This window comes from Electrophorus electricus, chromosome 6, assembly GCF_041902795.1.
Source record: "Electrophorus electricus isolate QZ-2024a chromosome 6, ASM4190279v1, whole genome shotgun sequence".
NCBI classification, from domain to species: domain Eukaryota; kingdom Metazoa; phylum Chordata; class Actinopteri; order Gymnotiformes; family Gymnotidae; genus Electrophorus; species Electrophorus electricus.
Genome location: NC_137502.1, coordinates 11,178,577 through 11,203,026, shown reverse-complemented (window position 1 = coordinate 11,203,026; position 24,450 = coordinate 11,178,577). Strand labels below are relative to the sequence as shown.

The following is a 24,450-nucleotide window of genomic DNA, read 5'->3' as shown; positions in this document are numbered from 1 at the left end:
GGATTGCTACATCCGTCACTATGGCTCTTTTCTGCTGTTTATCCATCACTATTATGTCTGGTGGTTTAGCTATTACCATCTTTTAAACAATTTTCTGGTATACGATGTCTTATCAAACATAACCCATCCACACTCTAAGAGCATCCACACCATCATCAATCAAATTCTTGGTCTGACCAGCTGTCACTACTACACAGACATACACAGAGACAGAGCGAGAGAGAAGAAGGATGAAAGTGAACAGAGCAACAAATGAAAAGAACCAAACACCATCAATTCTTACCTACCTCAACCCTCTCAGTTTACAGAACAAGCAAATGTGAGAACTGTGACTCACCATTCCCCCCCACCACCTGGAGCTCAGGATACTTCTGTTTAATGTAGTTAATCATGCTGATCTGAAACACCGAGTTTCCCTGAGATGAGTCCTAAAACAATAGACACAGCCTTCAGACCAAATTCACTATGTCCAATCACAGTCCTGTGTTACACAGCCTCATAGCAAAAATAGTTTGTCATTTGATTCAGGCACCATACTCAGGATGGAGACTAATCCCACTCCCTTTAGGACCTTAAGACCTACCAGCACCACCACGTCCACTCCTGCCTGCACGAGCAGGTCCAGCCGGTACTTGTCATCCTCACGGGTAACGATGGCAGCGCCACACAGCAGCTGTTTGCGGGAGTCTTTAGAGGCCAGAGGGTAGTCTCTGTTCTTCTTCAGATCAGTGCGAGCAATTATAGCCACCAGCTCATCACTGTCGTTCACAATGGGCAGTTTACCTGCAATCAACAAGCGTCCCCACGACCGACCCGTTACTCAGAGAAGAAGTGGAGAAGTGAAAATAACCTTTCAAAGTCCTTTAGAAGCAGTTTCACTTCTCAAGCTGAAAAGATGAAGAATCAGACCTTTTTTTGCTGCACTGCAGGATGTCATTGGCCTCTTTGAGTGTAACACCTGCTGGTGCAACCACTAAATCTTCCCTCTTTGTCATTGCCTGGCAAATATCACAAATAAATCACAAAAAGATGTGAGTTTAAAGAATGTGATTTTATACACACACACACACACACACACACACACACACACACACACACTTATATATATATACACATTTTTTATTTTTATATATATATATATATATATATATATATATATATATATATATATATATATATATATATATATATATTGCCCTCTTTCACACACTGACACAGAAATATCACAATTTCATGATAGTTCTATTCCACCTATATTTTTAAGCATTGTATGTCATATGTGATTCATTTGTGTTTTTAAAAACCTTTTGTATATTGTATGTACAATCAAAGATGAATCACAAACCTCCTCCAACAGCCGGTCATAGTCCTTCTCTGAGAGGAAGTCAATGTCTCGTGACGTCACGATTCCCACAAGCTTGCTGCCCATCTTGCCGGTTTCGGTGACAGGGATTCCAGAGAAGCTGTGTCGCACCTTGGCCTCAAACACATCTCCGACCGTGTGCTGTGGACTCATCACCACCGGATCCGTGATGAAGCCCTGCTCGAATTTCTGCCATGACACCATATATTGCTCTGCTGATGAGAGGCCTCAGGGAAGCTTGTGTGTAAATCTGCATGTTCAACGTGTTGTTCATTATATTCCTATTAAGACAATTCACTGAAAGTTTGACACCTTAACTTTCCGGACTTCATTTGCTTGGAACTCTGGGGTGCAATTGTGATGGATGATCCCAATACCGCCCATGAGCTGTAATACAAAATCACAGAAAGCTAAATGGAAAAGCAACAGGACTTCATGGTTTTGAGTGTGTGGGGGATACTCACGGCCATAGCGATGGCCATGGAGGATTCAGTCACAGTACCCATGGGGGAGGAAATAAGCGGCGTCTTCAGGGTTATCTTCCGGGTCAGAGCACAGGTCAGATCCTGAATGACAGACGCAAATGGTAACAGAAAGGAACCAATGTTCTACAGAACAATTATCTTTGTTTATGTTCATGCTTGTATTTTCATACAGACTATGCATTGCACAAAGATAAGAACAGTTTGGGGTGTTACTTTGGACAGCTTTCACATATGCACACATCTCTATCCCATTATTAATTTGACTTCAAGTGACTTGGATGTGCTCATTCAAAGCACAAATATTGCTGTTTTTATAAGCAGGGCATCAGTTTAATCTCCCTGTGGTAAGACAGACAAAAACATCCTACGTTCTCTCCCACATTCTAGCACACACACACACAAAATGTAACACCAAATATAAATACCACAATATATACTATCCCATATCCATTACACATGGGAATTTTGGTTCGTGCCTCCCTCACACTGTCATACACACACACACACACACCCACACACCCCTCAGCCTCTCTGCCTGTGACAACACACCCTATGCACCTGGGATGCCAACACCACCTATTTTGCACATCTTATTTGCACTCCTTCATCCCTCTCTTACACTATGCCACACTCCACCCTCTGTTGTAGTCGTGTTCGCACTACATGGCAACTGACTCAGCTCCTCCATCTCACTGAAGGTAGAGGAGACCGCCAGCTCACTAATTAATTAGGAAGATCCCGCCCCCTCCACTAAATCATTACTAGATGTGCTGTATTTACTGAAACACACATACTGGTAAGCCCTTATGGGGCATGTCAGGAAACCTGCTGAGCTGTTTTGGTGCATTTTGCAAAAGTACTCACCACTTCATCTGAGGTAAAGTCAATGAAGCCAGGCAGGATCAGAAAATCACTGAATCAAAGACCACAGAACAAACAAACAAAGAAAAACTGATACTAAAAATACATTATACTAACAACCTAGCAAATACAAGTCACATCAGAAGTAGATGTACGCTAAAGAAAGGCTATTCTGTCTGTGCTCTCATGTAAACAGAGTTAAAACGTAAGCGTTTTACTGATCCGCGGATCGAAATATTTATCCAGTGGGTGTTGGCCGAGGATGCTAAAGCTATTTCTATTCGTTACGCTTTGCCCTTTCTCCATTTCGACGTGCTATCCTTTTATTCGGGAGAGCCGATGTCTCGCATTCGCAGCATGCAAACAACAACCGTCATTATCGTACTCAAGTAGTACACACGGATTTAGTGTGATATACTTCCAAGACTGAACAATGATGCTTTATTCTTAGTGAATGTGAATGAAAATCCCGCTTCTCGGGTTACTCACAAGACGATAGCGTCGCGTACTTCAGACAACAAAAAACGACGTCAAGGAACACAGCTGGTCTTCATCTGCGACCGTTACAGACTAGCCTCTGCGGCATCTCTCAAAGTCAAGCGAAAGTCTAGCCCTTAGCTAAATCACCCAGAATCACAGTTGGAGTTTACACATTTTAAAGACTCGACCTGCTCAGTTTGAGAAAACTCTCATCCTCTCAACGTGGTGGATGACGACGGGACATTTTAAGGGCGCTCACGTCTCTCAGCTCCGGCATGGAACTGAAATACTGATAGTGCGTTTCAGTTGGATTTGGATGTGAAGTGAGAGAGAACAGACGGGCGATGCGCCTTTGTTTTACTGTCCACGCTATTAGCTGGCCAGCCCAGTTCAGGTCTGACGTGTGAAATTTCCGTTTGGATGAGACAAAAATGTTTTTGACTTGGGTTGAAATAATCATCTTGCTTATAAAAGGAGGACTGGTGATGTAGCAAATCCACACAATCGTTTTGAAGCCGTGGTCAGGCTGCCCAATACTCAACTTTATTATGTTATTCACAAAGGATCTGACACAGCCCCCAACTGAGCTTTAAACACCTGGAAGTTAATTTAGTCCATTCTGTAAATTGAAATGTACAGAGATATGGGTCTGTAAAACAAATGGAATGTGATGCTTTTGAGCATTGCTATGGCAAAATGTTTTCATATCTGTTCTACAACACAGATTATATCGGTCTTGATAATATAATTCTTAATCAGATTTATGGTCCTTTTTACTCTGATGACATGGGAATGTTAATATGATGGGCAAAGAAGGCAAGCAGTTATATTTGAGTAGTGCTGGACATTATAAATGAGTAAACATCACTATTTACACATTAGGACATTTTATTATACTATGACATGACTGTATTTCTCTGTAGAGACTGTAAATGTATAGGTCTATTTTATGTGATGATAATCCCCGAAAGGAATGTGTTCTTCTGAGACCAACAATATGGAATTGGGCTAAAATTGCACATCACTGAGAACCCAACCCAGTCTGTGCAACAGTTTAAAAGTACACAATCCAAAAGAAAAATAAAGTCCACTCCTAATGAACTTGTTTAGTGACACTAACGTTAACCTAGTGATGCAAACATGGTTAATTTTGCTGATCAGCACTCCTTTGAAACCGTAGGAGTCTCACCTCTCTGGTTCGTAGCCAGCCTGGATGCGCGTGGCGCTGTAGCGCTGAGCTGCAGTCTCATGCCCATGAGATGTGTTGTGGCCAAATGGCCCCTGGTGCTCAGGGTCGCGAGGCGACAGCTGCAATCTGGCTGGCTCTGTGTCGCCCACAATGAGGCGGTAGTCGATCTGGTAGCTGTCGTGCTTGCCATTGGCAAAGTGCTCATAGACATGGCCCTCCATGTAAGCGATGTCCAGTACTCCAATCCTCCTCTACAATCCTGCGTGAGCTGACGCCCCGGGCCTCCGCCCACCTCCCCTCTCCACCTGCACCACAGAGCGGCTCCTGGGACACTGCGTGCGCATTCACCAGTGGTTGTGCTGGAGCCACGCACACAATCCAAGTTTGTTCCTCAGATCGAGATGGAGAGCTTTCTCTTAGCTGAGGAGCAGAGTAAGAGATTCATCCAACATGCATCATACAAGCAGCAGCTGAATCAGGTAGAATGAAATACGGCTCTGATAGAGGCTTCGTCCCAAACAAAATAAAGCTACTGGGTGTCTTGGTAAGACTCTGTAAGTGGTGATCCCTAAAAAGGCCTGTCTGCTGCCATTGGACTACTGTTTTCTCTAAAGTGCTGTCTGGAATGTTGTCAGAGACAACATTCAGAGGGATTGGGAAGGAAAGCCTCTTAGTCACTACCTGTACTGCCCTCATTGCCATTGAAATATAACAAGGTTACAGTCAAGCTCTGAAGCTTCACTCAACACTCTGCCCAACCGCCTTTAATGCTCATAAAGTAGGAGTTTGCAGAATTTGTTTGTTGTTATGCTACACACTAAATGCATGGCACACAAATGTTTGATGCAGCAAAATGTCAGTGCTTTTTTAACAAAGGAGAAATGAGCACATAAGCACCTTCCCTATATTATGTGAAGATGGATAATAAAATGATAACAGGTGTATCTATTTGTTGTTCTTATTTTAATATTCACATCAGGCTTGTGATTTTGCAAGGAAATTGTAAAATAAATGTTCCTAGTGTTCTAGGGTTACTCTCCTGGGCTCATATTCTAATACAGGTGTGATAAGAACTTATATTTCTAAAAGAAACAATCTTTAAGAAACAACTGCATTTGCATAAAGGATTTATCTTTTATCTTAATGCTTTAATGTTTTAGTGTGCTAATGTCTGATTTTAAGTACACTTAGTTAAAAAGGCTACCACAAGTACTGTTCAAGTTCAAGTTCAAGTTTGGTTTATTCGTCACATACATAGTCATACACAGCATAACTCGCAGTGAAATGGTGGAGAGTGCTCTGTCCAAACTGAGGAAAAGAAAACAGGGGTGCATAGAGAAATATAGACATTCTCTATATGTGAAATATATATATGCAAAGATAAATATATATATTCTATGTATGTACAAAATATATTAACAATGTATACAATATATGTATATTATGATTATATACACAATGTACAATGTATATGGTTGTGTATATATGTACACAATCTACAGAATGTACAGATCCATTTCGTATAATAACATATCTACAGTTGTTGTGTAACAAGGTCATTGAATATAAATATATATATACAGATATACAGTTATGTTACATTGTGGTGGTGGTCCCCACAGTTTATCAGTTTCCCTGATTCAGGGCCCGAATGGCCTGTGGGAAGAAGCTGCTCTTCAGCCTCTCTGTCTTGGTCTTCAGGGAGCGAAAGCGCCTCCCTGACCTCAACAGAGAGAAGAGTCTATTGTTGGGATGGGTGGGGTCCTTCACAATCCTCCTGGCCTTGGTCTGGCACCGCTTGTAGTAGATGGTCTGCAGGTCAGGAAGTTCCGTGTGAGTGATGCGCTCTGCTGAACGCACTACCCTTTGGAGTGCTTGTCTGTCCTGCTTGGTGCTATTCCCAAACCAGACTGTGATGTTCCCCGTGAGGATGCTCTCGATAGTGCAGGTATAGAAGTTCCGCAGTACCTTGGAGGGCAGTCTGAAGGACAGGTCCTGCGAGATGTGAACACCAAGGTACCTGAAACTATCTACTCTCTCCACCGTGGTTCCACTGATCCTCACAGGTTGGTAGTGCCGCTCCTGCTTCTTGCTGCAATCCACGATCAGCTCCTTTGTCTTACTGACGTTTAGGAGGAGATAATTTTCCTGGCGCCAGTTTTCCAGGTGTTTAATCCAGGTAGGCCCTCTCGTCGTTGTCCGAGATCAGACCCATGACAACGGTGTCGTCAGCAAACTTGACAATGATGGTGGAGCTGGAAGTGGCTGTGCAGTCGTAGGTGTACAGTGAGTAGAGCAGGGGGCTTAGGACACAACCCTGAGGAGCTCCAGTGCTGAGGGTGAGGGTGGATGAGGCGCAGTTGCCCACCCGTACTGATTGTGGTCTGTCTGTTAGGAAGTTGGAGATCCAGTCGCACAGGGATGTATGCAGTCCTAGATCCCCCAACTTAGTAGTGAGTAGGGAGGGGATGATAGTGTTAAATGCTGAACTGTAGTCGACAAATAGCATTTTAACATAATTTCCCCTCCCTTCGTCCAGGTGAGTCGGTGTAGTGTGGAGCAGATGTGCAATTGCATCGTCAGTGGAGCGGTTGTGGCGGTATGCAAACTGCAGTGGGTCCATGGAGGCTGGCAGTGAAGATGTGATGAAGTCTCCGACTAGCTTTTTAAAGCACTTCATCACGACTGATGTGAGGGCGACAGGTCGGTAGTCATTGAGGTCGGAGGGTCGAGGTTTCTTCGGGACGGGGACGATGGTGGATCGCTTGAAGCTGGACGGGACGATACCGAGCGTCAGGGAGAGATTGAAGATGTCGGTGAATACCGGGGCTAGCTGATATGCGCAGGCTTTGAGGACCCTCCCGCAGATACCGTCTGCTCCCATCGCCTTCCTGGTATTCACCCTTTTAAACACTCTTCTCACGTCACTCTCTGTGACGATGAGAGGGCGCTGTTCTATGGTGGGCCCCGCGCATGTGCCATTGGCTGCGCCGATAGTGCCATTAGCACTAGCGCTGCTAGCATTAGTGCTGTTAGCACTAGCGCCGTTAGCATTAGCGCTGCTAGCATTAGCGCCGTTAGCATTAGCGCTGCTAGATGTAGCCTCGAAGCGAGCGAAGAATGTATTCAGCTCGTTCGCCAGAGACTCATCCGCACTCATCAGTCCGGAGGGTGGGCTCCTGTAGTCCGTGATCGTCCGTAGTCCCTGCCACAGGGATCTAGAGCCACTCCGCTGTCACTAAATATTAACTAGTTTCAACTTTGCTAATAGTTCTACTGATTTTCATAATTTTCTTCTTCTTTCCATTTGTTGAACATTAAACAGCTCTGTTTCATCTTCTCTCTCTCTCTCTCTCTCTCTCTCTCTCTCTCTCTCTCTCTCTCTCTCTCTCTCTCGAAGCTCCGCCTTGTGGTTTTAATATGCTCATCCACAATTCAATATAGAGCTCTACAGTCTATATCTGCACAGAGCTGATGAGTTTATAAAAGTCCACACTGCAAAATGTGCATAGTACTGACGTTTACATTACAATGCTCTGTCCAGTCATGCCAAAGCCAGTTTTCTTTCAATTCAATGTATGTACATGAATTACTTGAAGACATGAATAGAAATCTATAGAGGCATTACTCATTATGTCATGACCCTGTTATCTATTAGAAACCCACAATTTATCTGAATTAATTATTCATAAATAAATTGTCAGCTTCATGTCCATTCAGATTTCAGTGGAGATCAGCAGGGGTCTATTGCTGTGTATTATTATTCATAACACTGTGCCTGCAAACTGTGAGAACAGACACACACAGGTTATTTTCCAGTCCTTGAGTGCTTTTGTGGCACTGCTTGACAGTTGGTGGAGTGTTCCCTAAAAGAGCCACTGAGCATGATGGATTCGGTAGTAGGAGTTTAGTGAGCAGAGAGGACGAAGACTTACGAGTGCAGGCCATGAACACCCCCCTCCACCTGAGCAGACATGGTCCTCTTCTCAAACTTCAGCTCTCCAGAGTACATCATAGAGCTACACTCAACATAGAAAATGACATTACACACAAGCATTCACTCACACACAGCTTCCTCTCTTCCATTTTCTGCTGACCTTCCAAAGAACCCTTGATGCTATAAAAGATAAGAAAGACCATAAATAGAAATGTGTTTGTAGACAAAATATATCCTAGCATTTGAAAAACTGATGTTTTTCAGTGTACATGAAAAGGGAAGTAGATTCATCTGAACCCACATCTTGTTTTTTCAGTAGATGAGTACTGCTGTTGAGCCTTCTTACAATGACAATGGTTTTATTTAAGCCCTATTCAGTAATTACACAACACTGAAAACATCACAGTAAAACAGCAGTATGACCAGCACTTAAGAGTAAATACCTGAGTGCTTTTCACTTGGCTTAGAAGATTTTAAAGCATGCATTAATGCTACATAAGACCATATTGGGGTATTTGAGAAAATCAACAGCAAAGCTAAAGGTCCAGAGATTATAAAGGTTACCATGAAGGTGATACACATAATATGGGTTTTCCCAGAAACTAGTAAACCCAGCTGACATTTGCTAGACAGCAAACATTGGAGGTGTCTAGTGGACAGGAAATATCTACAATAAACCTTTTATATTTGTTTATCAGGGAGTGTGTATTCTCACAACAGTTCTGAGGAAAATTGCAAATAAATGAAAATCCAGGAAGTTGCAAACAAATTTGATTCTTTTCACTAAACAATGGTTTCTCAATTGCATGCATCTGCGTGCACAAGGAAAACAACTCCTAAATAGAAATAACATTATCACATTAAATGATTTAAGGTATATGATCACAGGAAACAAAAGAAAGTCTGATTGCCTTTAAACTAGGTTTGAATCCTTTAAGCAGACAACCTCAGAGCAATGGAAAACTGAGCCGAAAGCAAAAACTTTGGCCAAGTGTGAAAAGGCCATCCATAATTACCATAATAAATGTTATCTCACGGTGCACCCTTGTTGAAATGATGATCAAGTAGAAATGTGTTCATTTTCAATAGACTAGGTTCCTTTTTTCCATTACACTAGCATAATGTCCTTAGTGGTTGCAGCCTATTCTGGTAACACCCTCATAGCAGGACAAACATTATAGAAGTATGGATAGGCTTGCTTGGTGAATGTTTGTCTGAAGGTGTGCACATATCTGTTGTTGAGAGGATCAAAGAAGGAGATCAGACCACTGTCCCAGTCCAGGAGCACTCTGATCTGCTGGAGGGTCTGCTTCATGGCAAGAGGCATCAGCCTCTCGTCTGACACTCCTATCCCATATTTACCCTTGTACTAACCCACTTGCCACAAGCCATGCTTTATGAGGTCCTCACAGACTCACAGAAGAAAAAGTGATACAGCCTATTAAAGAATGTCATGCTTCAGTTACATGCTTTTTTCTGTACTCACACTTCCTCCAAATGTCTCACAGAATCAAATCATTTTCAACCTGCCATGAAGTGGATACAAATCAACAGAACGGCATAAAGAGAAACCACAACAACAGATGAATAAACAAAACAAGACTTTCCATGTTCAACTTGACATCTTTATTAGTTGGTAGTTGTTTAGTTGTTTTTATTTTTTGCTTTCTGCGGAATATGTAAGGACCTGTTTCCACTGAAATATAAACCACTAAACAGAACTAAAGTGCTGAAAGGCATATGTGGAAAAGGAAAACATTACACAATCAAAAACAACCATATTTTGTGCATCTTACTAATTAATTAAATTTCAGTTCTAATTCAATGATTACATCCAACCTAGACATACAGGTTTTGCCTGTTAGAACATAGGGGAATCTTTTTAGCAATATATATTGCTGACTGAACTGACTGGCATCTATTTAATGCAAATATCATGGTCATTCCATAGAAAACTACAATAAACACAAGCTGCAGTACAAGATCTCATCATGCATCTTACTGAGATGTAATCTGATCTCCATGTACTGTTCAGAGGAACTCAAAGTCTTTGTCCAGCTCTTTGAAATTAAAATATTAAGTCACAAATAATGATTCCTATGAACATTAAACATATGTAACAAATGTGTCTTTTATTTGAATATATAGTGTTCTAGAGTTAAGGCACTCTCAGTAGAAGTATTCTCTCATAATGAATGAGACTACTGTTTGCGAAGGCAGGAAAGCCTCTCTCAGTGAGCTTGAAGGTGAATATGTGGACATGTGTATGACATAGAAGCCCATGCTCTGTGTCAGGCCTGTATTGCTATGACCCTCTGTGGAGGCTCTACTTCACAATGAAGGGGATTAGCGCTTTTGCCCAGTACCCACTGGAGAAGGTCCTCTCCAAGAGCAGCTCCCTTCTCTGGGCTCCACACCCACACATACACACACACACACACACACACGCACAGGGCCCACATCACACATGCACATATACACCAGTGACCCAGCAGAGTCCCTGATTGAAAGCCCACAAAGCCCAGAAGAAGCTTATAGGAGCAAAAGCTTCTAAGTAAGCAGGAAGAAGCTGCTGAATAGGACAAACACCACCTCTGCTCAGCATATCTGATTGGGGAAATTTGTGTGAGTTCCTCAGAAGCAACATTTAAAAAAAATAACAGGCACATTGAAAGGAGAAACAGTAATTTCCATAAACTGTAAGAAACAGGTGAACTGGGGTTGGCAAGAGAAGAGGTTAAGAAAGGTCTGCTTGTGTGTGCACATGTGTGCATGCATACCAGCTTGTTCAATATTATTTTTCATTTTTATCACATACTGAAAGTTGCCTAGGTGCTCTGCTACATCAGTCACCATTCCAGAGGCCTTGATCCTGAAAGAACATGCAGGAATGGATGTTGGCAGATTCCATGTGCTGAATGTACACATAGAATTAACAGATACAGAATATATCCTCCTACAAGAGAGGTTTATTGGTAGCTACAAATACATAAAACAGTTTAGTCAAAGTGCTTCCAAAAAAGATCTTATAGCAACTTTAATGATAAAGCATACCAGACTTCACAAGTATTTTTGTTGCATAATTATCTCTGACTCACCCACTAGAGGGCACAACATCCCTATTTAGTCATTTAGTGGTAGTGAATGGCCTGGGCCAATTAAAATTAGACTAACCTTAGCCTTCTATGTTTTATTAAGTTATCCTCTCTTCATTATGTTACACCTACATGATTCAATTATTTCTCCAATTCCCACAATGCCTTAGACTCAACCGTCACACTAATCCTTTAAGGTAGAAGTTCTCCTATTGATTAGTTGTCAGCCTTAGTCAGCTTTATGATTGTATAAGAGACATTAAATTTAAATTATTCAATTGTTTAGTTATTGCAATTAATTTGTTTAAAAAATGTTACAATGGTGTAATAGTCAGCAAATATATCTATGTGTAAGGATATAGGCATGCAAATTGTGATACAAGGTTACTTATTTATGCATTTTTGATGATGATTATACTACTGCAGCGCTTTGTGATGCTAATTAGACTACTGAAGTGCTGTGTGATGCCAGCTAGACTACTGCAGTTCTGTATGATACCAGTTAGACTACTGCAGAACTGTGTGATGCTGATTAGGCTAATACAGTGCTGTGCGATGTTGATTAGACTGCTGCAGTGTTGTTCTTTATGGGCTTCCTGTCTGTAGGTTAAAGAAGCTGCAGAACATTCAGAAAATGGCTGCTGGAGTTCTTACACACACCAGCTTAAGGGAACATATAACTACTACACTCAAACATTTACACTGGGTTCCTGTTCGTGGCTGTGTGCAGTACAAAATCCTTCTCTTGGTTTTTGCCCTCATGGTCTGACCTGTCCATCCCTTTCTGGTGTTCCTCATATGTCTTTTCCTTCACTCTGTCTCCATCCCTCTGACACTCATCTGCCCTTTAATTGGTTACTATAGTATGCACTTGCATCAATATTATGTCTATTTTTTTTAACCAATTTTACTCCCTCCTGTTATCTTATTTATATATTTGAATCTTCTTTATATTTTATTTGACCTTTTTTATATTGTATGAACTTGTAAAGTGCCATTGGGTAACAAGAAATGCCCGTAATTTCTTAATTAGAATAAAATTCTTCTTCTTCTTCTTCTTCTTCTTCTTCTTCTTCTTATTATTATTATTATTATTATTATTATTATTATTATTATTATTATTATTATTATCAAACATTGTATTGATCATCCTTTCAAAGGTTGCTGGTGTTACTTTTGGGCTATTATTATCAAATTTAGAATGGTGTGTTTTGCCTGGAATTAGTTTCTTTTGTATTGAGCAACCTAATGGAAAAAGTTATTCTTGAGCAGATAATCTACTATTTTTCACTTAATGAATCATTGATTTCAAGCATGCCTATAAAGCAGATCATTCTACGTGCACAGCACTGACAAAAATGATCGACAAGATATTTTTACAAGAAAATAATGGTCGGAATCGTATTATTTGACTTTACTGTGGCATTTGTTATTAACAAAACAAAGTATATATGGGTTTAGTCTATGGTAAAACAGCAGTTTCTCCTCCCCTAGATGCTTTCATTGTGGTGTTTCCCAGGGGAGCTGTCAGGAAAGAGCTGTCTAAGCTCTGGTTAGCTGAGAATGAATCTGCAAGCCTCACACTGCCCTGTCAGTAAGGAGAGCGAGCATGCCTCTCTCATGGCTCAGAGCTCAGGAGAGGCTGCCCTGCGGTCTAATGGGCGTCTTTAGGAATATCTGTGATAGTAAACACAATATAAATTATGCGAGAGCTCAACATAGTCACACTGCCAGGCAGGTTAGTTAAACCAAAACCCAAAACAGATGCAGCGTGCAGATCTGTATTGTCTTGGTCACCACAGTATGGAACAAGTTACCAACTATGATCATGGGAGTACACAGTTTTGTTGGTGGAGCCCAGGAAGAGCAGCTGCTACCTCAGCTAATGGGGATCCAAATAAAGACACGAAAAACAAAGAAATTTCAGTAGTTATAGGAAGTAAAGCTGTTCTGTAGAATTCAGAATTACAACTCAGACTGCATATTTTTGCAGGACACAGTTATATTGCTTTGCTGACAAATATGAAAGGATGATATAAAAGTTGTTGTTTTGGAGCAGAACAGCATCTAGTCTGGTAGGCTACTACTTCAACTACTCACTTCTTCAAGAGGTATCCACAGTACTTCAGGTACAAACCGTTCTATTCTATCCTCTACAGATTTCTGTGAGTTTATGTTTGCATAATATGAATTTCTGTTTACATTCATCAACTTTTTTATGAAATATACTGTATAGTGAATTTCTTGAAGTCTACACCATAATGAAGTTTATGAAAAAACAATGTTTATGAAAAAAAGCATTTAAATGCTCCTCAATCAAAGAGTATTAATTTTGTAAAATGGTGGGTAGTTAAAATAGTATTATTTTCTGCTTTCTACTAATTTTACTTCACTTGTTGTGAAGGAAAAAAAAACTACTAAGCAACCACATGTAACTTATGATGTGTTCTAATCTGAAATTGTTTAGTGGATGAAACACTGCAGTTGCTGTTGTTGTTAGTGCTAACTGCTTTATAGTACAGAAATAATAAATGCTGAATCTCCTGATTGTCTTATTATGGCTTTATGTTATACAAATTTTCTGCCTTCCTCTATTTTAGGGAAAACAATGGCGCTGTCAAAGCTCAACCAAGCTACTAAGAGTTTCACCAAAGCACAGGATTACAGAAATGACATCATGCTGCTGATGCAGCCCTATGCTAACTGGGAGCAGTATCTATTGCCGGCACCCGTCTCCATCGATTTACTGGCTCAGCTGGTACGCATTTCTGCTGCAGATGACTTCTCCATCAATAAAAATCCACCAAAAGACGGGTTCAAATTCATCAGATACCCCAATTCTTTTAGGGCCTGCCTCTTTCAAGTATGTAATGGTTGCTGGCAAGCCTTTAATGTTGCTCACAAGAACATGGACCAAATTCGTATGTACACCGGACAGGTTCCAGAGTACATCAAAAACTCAGTTGGGCTCATAATACAGGAGGATGATGGTCTTGTCCAAGCCTTCTTACCAGCTGAGCTTCAGAACATTGCGCACATATCATCAGAATGCTTAAACCTGGCCATCATGACTGAGAAACAATTCTCAGATATCATCAAGCTGATGCAAGAACTGGTGGAGGCTTTGGTGAATGCAAGACAGAGTCATGATGAGGAGATGGAAGAAATCAAGAAAAACATTGAGATAGCAAAGATTAAACGGGCTGAAGCTAAGGAGGCAAGCGACAGGGCCGAGGCTGCTTTCAATCTGGCTAATGAAAGATTAGCTGAGGACAGAAGGGCCTACCAGCAAGCAATGAAAGATTTGCCAAGTGGATGGGGCCTTTTTGGCCTGAAGCTAATATCAAGTATGTCAGAGCAAGCAATATCAATAGCCTGTGCGTTTGCAACAGAATTTCTTCCAGGACAAATTATCCAAACCTATCTCCAAGCGGACACTATTACACCAAAAGCCATAACACATGTGATCAAAAACTGAAAAGGCACTCCTGAAAGCCACAGAAACATGGCCACTGGAATGAAGAGTAACGTGGATGAAATGTTGGCAACAAGTAACATATTTTCTAAATCTATAACATTTCTACTAGTGGTTGAGAAAATGGAAGAACTTTGCAAAGGTAAGGAAATAAATTGGCCTGAGGTGTATGATCAGGAGAAGCAAACGGTAAAGTCTGATTACTTGGTGGGACTATTTCAGCAAGTCAGCAGAGATATACAGCAAGAAGCTGAATGCCCGATTAAATCCGAGGCACTAGGCATCTGTGACAAGGGTATCTCCACTTTAACAGAGCTAGGTAAATATGCTCCAGAGGGGAAATGTGATGATGCCAAAACAGAGGAGCTTATTAAAGCCATTGACGAACTGAATGTAAGGGCCATGGCCTTTTATTCCAAAAGCAAGTCTTTTACAAATCAGCCATCTTTCTTGACAGCACCCCCCAAGTCAAGTCAACAGCAAATCTATGACTCAGCAAATACAGATGTGGTCCAGATGCACTTAAGACAATCTCATCTACGTCTACAAATGGCTGAAACCCAGCTAAAAATTGCAAATGAACGGAACGAGAAGACTATGGACAACTTGGATCAGAAGAAAAAAGCTCTTGCTGAAATTGTGAGTGAGCTGAAACATTATAATCTCAAGGAGATCGACTTCAACAAGAGAATTGTGGTGCTAGCGAAAGGCCTGGAAATCATGGGGCAGGTGAAAGAACAGTGGGAGAAACTGGTGCACTTCTTTCAGATCATTTCAAACATTGTTAAGACCACTCTTAGTGAAAATCTTAAACATTTTAAACAGACTGTTGAAATAGCTGTAGAGAACAACTACACCTACAGCATGTTTGTCAAAGACAAAATCTACACTAATGCTCTGAATGCTTCTGCCTACGCCTATTTGGTTAACATGATGTCTACCACTTACACTGAGGTGTCTGTCCAGTACCTGATGAACAATGTCAGTACTCTGGGAAGACTGATGACCATGGATCCAAACTCACCTCAGTTCCTTGCAGAGATTGACAAGTTAGGGAAGGAATGCGAATCTGCCCAAAATGGTATCAACAGCCTTGCAGCAAGAAACAGGAAGGAGTTTTACAACAGATGCGAGGAAAGAATAACTCAAATCAAGACAATCCTTACCGCAGCACTGGCCCCACTGAGTGAAAAGGACAATCTCAATCTGAAGAAGGCAATAGATGCAATGAAGGAACCAATTCAGAAGGTGGAGGAAGACAAACCAGCAACTGAGATGAAGGCTATAACTGAGGATGATGCTGACCAATATGCATAACTTCATAATAGTGCATTTAATAGTGCATTTTCCTATACTTTTCTTTTTTCTGTCATTTTAATGTAGTATGTATACAGTATTACATTTGACAAAAACATGATTAGAAGGTTTGACCTAATTCCTGTCTGTTAATTTATTCTGAATAATCAATTTTGTTCTTTTGATTAAATTACTGCAGCATCATACTGTCTCGTGTTGTTTTTCTTTGTGATTCAAAGAACTTTAAAATCCAAGAGGTAATATGTATGCCAAACAAACAAACAAAAAAACATTTCAGATTGCAGAGTAGCTATTACTAATTATTAGCTATTGCTCATCTCTTTTTCAGTAGAAAAAAGAAATTGGAGTTTAGATTTACTAAAGTGTAATGAGTGAACTAAAGCCATTAGATTTGAGTAAACTCACAATTCTTCACACATTAATTGTGTTGCACATTGAGTGTGAGTGCAGTGTGGTGAACAGAGGAATACAGGCTCAGTAAAGGAAGTAGCAGTTCTTAGCAGCTAGGGTGGAACTGATGGGCCCAACATCTTAGTAAAAACAAAGTCTGACACTTTACACAAAAAAGAAATCACAGACACTATGATTTCATTATTTCAAAACATTAGCTATAATGAATCATTTTAGTGAATTATTATGATTATGAATTATGACTGCTCAAGTAAGGACATCCATGTATGCAAACAAAGCCATTATAATAAACACACTCTCTCTCTCTCTCTCTCTCTCTCTCTCTCTCTCTCTCTCTATATATATATATATATATATATATATATATATATATATATATATATATATATATATACAGTGCATCCAGAAAGTATTCACAGTGCTTCACTTTTTCCACATTTTGTTATGTTTCAGCCTTATTCCAAATTGGATTAAATTATTTTTTTCCCCTCAAAATTCTACACACAATACCCCATAATGACAAAGTAAAAAAAGTTTGCTTGGAATTGTAACAAATTTATTAAAAATAAAAAAAACAAAAAAATCACATGCACATAAGTATTCACAGCCTTTACCATGACACTCAAAATTGAGCTCATGTGCATCTTGTTTCCACTGATCATCCTTCAGTTGTTTCAACAACTTGATTGGAGTCCACCTGTGGTAAATCCAGTTGATTGGACATGCTTTGTAAAGGCACACACCTGTCTATATAAGGTCCCATAGTTGACAGTACATGTCAGAGCACAAACCAAGCCATGAAGTCCAAGGAATTCTTTGTAGACTACTGAGACAGGATTGTATCGAGGCACAGATCGAGGGAAGGGTACAGAAAAATTTCTGCAGCATTGAAGGTCCCAATGAGCACAGTGGCTTCCATCATCCGTAAATGGAAGAAGTTTGGAACCACCAGGACTCTGAGTGATCGGGGTAGAAGGGCCTTAGTCAGGGAGGTGACCAAGAACCCAAGGGTCACTCTGACAGAGCTTTAGCATTGCTCTGTGGAGAGAGGAGAACCTTCCAGAAGGACAACCATTCCTGCAGCACTCCACCAATCAGGCCTGTATGGTAGAGTGGCCAGACGGAAGCCACTCCTCAGTAAAAGGCATAAGACAGCCTGCTTGGAGTTTGCCAAAAGGCACCTGAAGGACTCTCAGACCATGAGAAACAAAATTCTCTGGTCTGATGAAACAAAGATTCAACTCTTTGGCCTGAATGCCAAGCGTCATGTCTGGAGGAAACCAGGCACCGCTCAGCACCTGGCCAATACCATCCCTACAGTGAAGCATGCTGGTGGCAGCATCATGCTGTGGGGTTGTTTTTTGGCAGCAGGAACTGGGAGACTAGTCAGGGAAAGATGAATGCAGCAACATACAGAGACATCCTTGAAGAAAACCTGCTCCAGAGTGCTCTGGACCAGGGTGAAGGTTCACCCAACAGTACAATGGCCCTAACCACACAACTAAGATAATAAAGGACTGGCTTCAGGACAACTCTGTGAATGTTCTTGAGTGGCCTAGCCAGAGCCCAGACTTGAACCCAACTGAACATCTCTGGAGAGATCTGAAAATGGCTGTACCCCGGCGCGCCCCATCCAACCTGATGGAGCTTGAGAGGTTCTACAAAGAAGAATGGGAGAAACTGCCCAAAAATATGTGTGCCAAGCTTGTAGCATCATACTCAAAAAGATTTGAGGCTGTAATTGCTGCCCAAGGTGCTTCAACCAAGTATTGAGCAAAGGCTATGAATACTTATGTACATGTGATTTTTGGTTTTTTTATTTTTAATAAAGTTGCAAAAACTCCAAACAAAGATTTTTTCACTTTGTCATAATGGGGTATTGTGTGTAGGAGTTTGAGGGGAATTTTTTTTTTTTTAATCCAATTTGGAATAAGGCTGTAACATAACATAAAATGTGGAAAAAGTGAAGCGCTGTGTGTGTGTGTATATATATAAATATATGTCATTTCACTTTTATTGGGGATTAATTAGTCCAGAGGCCTATAAGAGCTTGTCAAGGAAAAAACGTGTGTATGGGTGCATGCATGTATATGTATATGTATATTAGGAACCAAGCATTAAACCATTAAGCTGCAATAAAACTGAGACACAATTGTCTTGGAGAAAAGAAAAACCATGTTCAGTTAGCACAGGCTGTATCAAAAGCCATAGAACCAGAGGACATTAAAATCATAATTCTCACCTTGCATAATCTCTCATGATTCAACTGTATATGTAAACAGATATGCATTGGTGTGTTGTAAGGTGTTCTGCCATTATCTGATGATATGTTTGCAGAAAGTGTGTTACATCTCTAGAGAGACAATTGCCTCCTGGCCTCTTTTTGGTGGAGAATGGAAAAAGATACACATATACACAGACCCGCGCACGCATGCACACACACACACACACACACACACACGCACGCAGCATTAGTTTAGCTGCAGATGCAGTTACTGCATCAACACTTCTAACGTGACTGCCATGTGGCCTCTGCAAGTCCAACCCTCATCAACATGTGCTTCATGTATCTGGATCTCTTTTTATCTCATTCTTATTTTTTATGTCATTCTTTCTCTTTCTCTCTTATCCCTATAGGCTCTATTTGCTTTCTGCTAGCAAACAAGAGGTTAAAAAGACTATAAGAACCATCTCATGTACAGACAGTGGAGGGGGGGGTTGAGGTGTGAGTGTGTATGCACTCGTGTCTGTATTTGCCAGTGCCTCTGCCTTGCAGAGCTTGAAATGAGTTCAGAGGCAGTCTGGAGGTGAGACTGATCTCTTCCTTCCTTCTTTCTTCCTCCCTCCTTCTCCCTCTTTCTCTCTTGTTCATTGCCCTGGTTTTAGGAGTGTGATGCGATGGATTTGGGAGCGGAAAAGTACACAAGCGGATGTATGGGCTTCTGCTGCCCCTCCTCTCCACCCGAGAAGCCGATCCATGTCCTATCACCATTCCTGTGAGAGTGTGCATGAAGGGGAGAGAGAAGGAAGGGAGCCAGTGCTTGTGTGTGTGTTTGTGTGTGTGTGTGTGTGTTTGTGTGCATACGCGAATGTGTGCATGTCCCAGCACCCATTCTGAGGGGAGGAGGGAGCTTTAACTGGCCGTTGGATGTCACAGAAGCAGGAGTGTGTGAGAGAGCGCAGACAGAACAGCCGGGGGTCCTGACGGAAGAGGGAAAGACTGTGCGGAACGACAAGACAAGGGGCTGGCACGTGGACCTTTCAGCCAGCGCTTGCAAGGCATTGGACAATAGGAGCAGGCTGCACTACAACTCTCTGCCTGGAGCCCAGAAGCTGGTGTTGCCTGAGTCTTGACTTTGCGTTTTCTGAACGTTACGGCAGAGAGCCACTGTGCTGGGGGTCTCGTGGGCATTGCCAGTGTGCTGGAGGTGCTGGGTGTTACCTGTGCAGTGCGTCTAAGGCTTGGGTGAGGGAGGGAGCAGCAGGGGAACATGGCTGTACAGCTGATGCCTGAATCCGCCATCTGCCTCCTTATGGTAAGTGAAGTGTTCGATCCCCTCCAAGACAGGAACACACACACACACACACACACACACCTATAGCAGTGACTGCCACACCCTAGGGACAAAGTCTTCATTGGTCTCTCTGGCTAGATTGCTCTAATGTATTTGATTATTGTTCTCTAACACTCCCACCCTCCCTCTCTACACTCTCCCTCACTCTCTCTCTCTCTACCCCTACACACAGCACTTTGACCACGTGTACCTCTGCAGTAGGACAGCAGAACTAATGCAGCATAGAGATCGTCTCTATACTTAACATTATAATAATAATCTGCAATGCTTGAGAAATGCAGACTGTGGAATGTGGATTTTAAAATTGCAGGTCACCTTACCAAATTGTGGACTATTAAATAAAGTTTGTTTTATTATGCAGACTGTGTGTGTGTGTGTGTGTGTGTGTACACTGACTATTTCCCTTTGTTTGTTTTATCATTTTTATTTTCATTGCAAAATCTGATGTGTGTGTAGTCTTAAATAGCGTCTCATATGGAAGGTAAACACATACTTTCAGAGTTAGACTGATTTGACTGAAACACTAATCAATATCTTAACATTGTTTAACTGCAAAAGTGTATAAATGGTTTTGATAACCACTGAAAAGATATGGAATGATGAAATGTATGTAGGGCCATTCTAATGTACTACTGACCAATCATTCTCTGCCTCAGGAAGTGTCCTTAATCTCTTATCCAACTCTCTGAGAAAAGGAGAGCGATAGAGAGAAACAGACAAAGAAATATGTAAATGTGCAAAGTAAATGTGTGTATCTTGCTTATGGTCAAAGAAAGAAATCTAATAATTCTGTACTAGACAAATGTGTGACAGATTTACTTAGAGAAGTAAAATAGTTTGAGGAGTTCAGAGTTTTAATAGTGTTGCAGAAGAACAACAAAAACATTGCCTGAATTTCAGAATCCCAGAAAACAGGCACAGAAAATTTGAGAGCAGACTGCTAAATTCAACTAAACAATCCAAAAGAGCAGGGGGAGCAGTGCCAGTACCAGACAGCGATGGCGCAGGTCGGGACACTCTCTATGATGCTGTTGCAGACCAGATCAGGATGACGGACATGCTGTCCTTCTTCAGTCTCCTCAGGAAGCAGAGCTTTCTTCACTAAGGAAAAAGTGCTCAGGGACCATGAGAGATTGTTTGTGATTTTAAGAGAGTGTGTGTTCTCACTCTTCACTGTATGTATTAGGGTGTGAGGCATTTGCATCCTTCTGTAGTCCACAATCATCTCTTTTGTCTTTTTGACAACCAGAGAAAGGCATGTCTGGAGAGACTGTGACAAAGGCTTTGACTTCTTTAATTATTTCTGTATTGTTTTTCATGGTATAAATAAAATGTAAAAAGGCAAATCTAAAGCAAACATATGAATCTAATTAATCTAATTAAGGCTAAAGTGAAAACAAAGCAAGCCCACAATAGTTTATTCTATTCTATTCTATTCTGTGTGATGACAATGGAATTGTCAACAAAACCAAAACTGTGATGTCATAATATCACTGACCATTGTCATAATAGCTATTCTTATAATCTGCTTGACAAAGGTAAAATTGGTCAGTCTGTTGACAGAAATGGGAGGTTGCAGCAGCAAAATGCAGTTCTGCTGCTCTCACAGAAGATCTTCGAAGAAGAAGAAAACGAAGATTTTGTTGGACAGGAACACACAAAAAGCAATGAGTAGATTGCAACAAGAACTACCTGACAGAGTAGATACGAAGGAAATTAGAAAACGACACTGTGTTAAAATTGGAAAATTTGAGGAGGAATGTAGTGGGAAGGAGTTGGAGGAGAAGCAGAAGGAGACAAAAAATGAACAGAGTGAAAGATGGCACCTGAAGAGTGAAAGAGAGGATCTAGAGAGTGAAAGACAACACCTGAAGGGTGAAAGAGAGAATCTTGAGAGTGAAAGACAACACCTGAAGAGTGAAAGAGAGGATCTAGAGCGTGAAAGACAACACCTGAAGAGTGAAAGAGAGGCTCTAGAGAGAGAAAGACAACACCTGAAGGGTGAAAGAGAGAATCTTGAGAGTGAAAGACAACACCTGAAGAGTGAAAGAGAGGATCTAGAGCGTGAAAGACAACACCTGAAGAGTGAAAGAGAGGCTCTGGAGAGAGAAAGACAACACCTGAAGGGTGAAAGAGAGAATCTTGAGAGTGAAAGACAACACCTGAAGAGTGAAAGAGAGGCTCTAGAGAGTGAAAACCAAAACCCAAAGTGTGAAAGAAAGAACCTGAAGACATTATGGGACAAAGTAGTGGGGAAGAAAACTAAGCAGCAGCGCATGGGGAGAGCCATGGCTGGGGAAGCTTTGTACTGCTCAAAGGGACCACACACTTCCCAAGGAGGACCAGCTAAAGAAATCGGTAGTATGCAGAAAGGTTTCCCGAGCACATAAAAAGGCTATGATTACCAACTGGCCAAAGAGTCAGACGCTGTGCTTGACTACATCAGAACTATGTTTATAACCAGTCAATATGAACTTCTACCAATCCATCCAAAACCTGATAAAGGAGACCTGAATGACGATACTACTGGAACTACAAAATTACTGGGACTACTACTATTTAGCATTCTGAAAAAATAAAAATGAAAAAGTCCTCATGTTCTTTAAAAAAAATAAATCAATAAAATGTAAAAAGCTCAAAAAGCTTTTTTAAACATTGGAAACTGTGTATTTGATTTACCTCGGAATGGGTGCAGCTGGTTCATGGCGCATGTGTTCGAGCTTTAGCCTCTGTATTTGGCATTTCAGTGCATCGAGCAGTTGAAACTATAGCAAGCAAAGGCAAAAGGAGCTGTGCGGTCGATGTTTGTGCAAGTGGTCTTCCACATAGTCCCATGCTGTGCTGGGTTTAGGGTGTGTTTGCAGGGAGAGCCCAGCGCTTACAGGCTAAGAGGATTACAGTGGAGCATTGCAGGGACTGTCAGAATACAGAGCGCGCGCGCGTGTGTGTGTGTGTGTGTGTGTGTGTTTTCTCTACACATTTGGAAGAGAGAAAACAGAGCTGTGCTGTAGTTGATAATATTGCAGGCCTGGCACAGGCTCTGCTCAGAATGGTGAGAGAGCACTGGAGGAGTTTGGGAGTTTATTAATAGCGTTTAGCTCACTACAGAAGGAGTAGATCAGGGCTTTGCTGGGAAGGATGATGATAGGGTTTGATCACACCATTTAGCACAACATTGTCATGTCCATGCTGTGCATGGTTCTAAAGAAAAGGATCTTTGTTATTCAATCCAATACATTTCAAATTCAATTTTTCTGTTTCTCATGAATGAATGTGGACTATAGGATGGGGGGTGTCAACTGTTTGTGTGTGTGCGCGTGTGATTTAGACGGTTGAGAGAGTTGAGAGATAATTTCATGACAACGAACCAATTAAAATAAAAATTATTCACACTGTGTTGACAAGAGACACACACACAAACACACACACACAAAGAGAGAGAGAGAGAGAGAGAGAGAGAGAGAAAGAAACAAAAAGAATCACAATCAGGGCTCACCAGATCTCTCAGAGTCTCTCTGACAGGCCCTAATCCACTCCGCCAATTGAAAAACAGAAACTAGCAGAGAGAATAGCAGTGTGGCAGTATATGAATGTGCCCCCAACAAATATATAATTCACACACACACACACACACACACACACACACACACACACACATCTTTCACACTTACACATCCATACTCACATGTACACATGTATACACCATTGAACTACACACATCTATATTCACATGCACAAACAAAGACCCCACACAAATGTTTGGTCTTTGTGCAAATTCACTTGGAGGTAGGCCAACATTCTAGATATAAAATATGTGACAATAAACATAGCCTCAGTACGTTTCATTTCATGCATTTACATCTTGATCCACACAAACACTTTCACACTCCTTTGCCTCACACTTACAAACACAAGAAACACTCGGGTGGCCTTCGGTAGCAAGAGGGATGTCAGTGCACAAAACACTGACTTGAAATGTTTTTAACCCCCATTTCAATGAAGACCATCATACCTTGCAAGGTATACCATTCTTCCACTCTCCCGGACAACCTCAGGCTGTTCCTGGAACCAGCAAAGCCAGTGGTTTTGGCCTCTGTCTGAAGCACAAAGGGGGTATGCAGGAGGCGTAGCGGAGCGTGTCAGGAGGGTGGGCAGAGCCCTCTCCCAGCAGTGGCAGAGGAGAAAGGGCACATGGAGCACAGTGGCTACGGTTGACACCTGCAGGAGGCGACATGTGGGCAGGGCCAGTATGAGCCCACTGG

General features: G+C 41.4%; 1 protein-coding gene across 1 annotated transcript; it reads right to left on the bottom strand.

The window, feature by feature from the left end:
• Nucleotides 1-875: 875 nt before the first annotated feature.
• On the bottom strand, nucleotides 876-4,060 carry LOC145658475 (inosine-5'-monophosphate dehydrogenase 1a-like). The gene is made up of 2 exons (XM_081715370.1): nucleotides 1,346-4,060; nucleotides 876-998 (listed from the first exon to the last, which is right to left on the bottom strand). The coding sequence occupies exons 1-2, from the start codon at nucleotides 1,565-1,567 to the stop codon at nucleotides 876-878; spliced, it is 345 nt and encodes a 114-aa protein (XP_081571496.1). The 5' UTR covers nucleotides 1,568-4,060.
• Between the last annotated feature and the right edge of the window lie 20,390 nt (nucleotides 4,061-24,450).

Bases quoted from the DNA above. Each gene is read 5' to 3' on its own strand.
- LOC145658475 (XM_081715370.1), bottom strand. From the start codon at position 1,567: ATGGTGTCATGGCAGAAATTCGAGCAGGGCTTCATCACGGATCCGGTG. The intron at 999-1,345 runs GTTTGTGATTCA...GATATTTGCCAG, and splicing joins ATGACCGGCTGTTGGAGGAG to GCAATGACAAAGAGGGAAGA.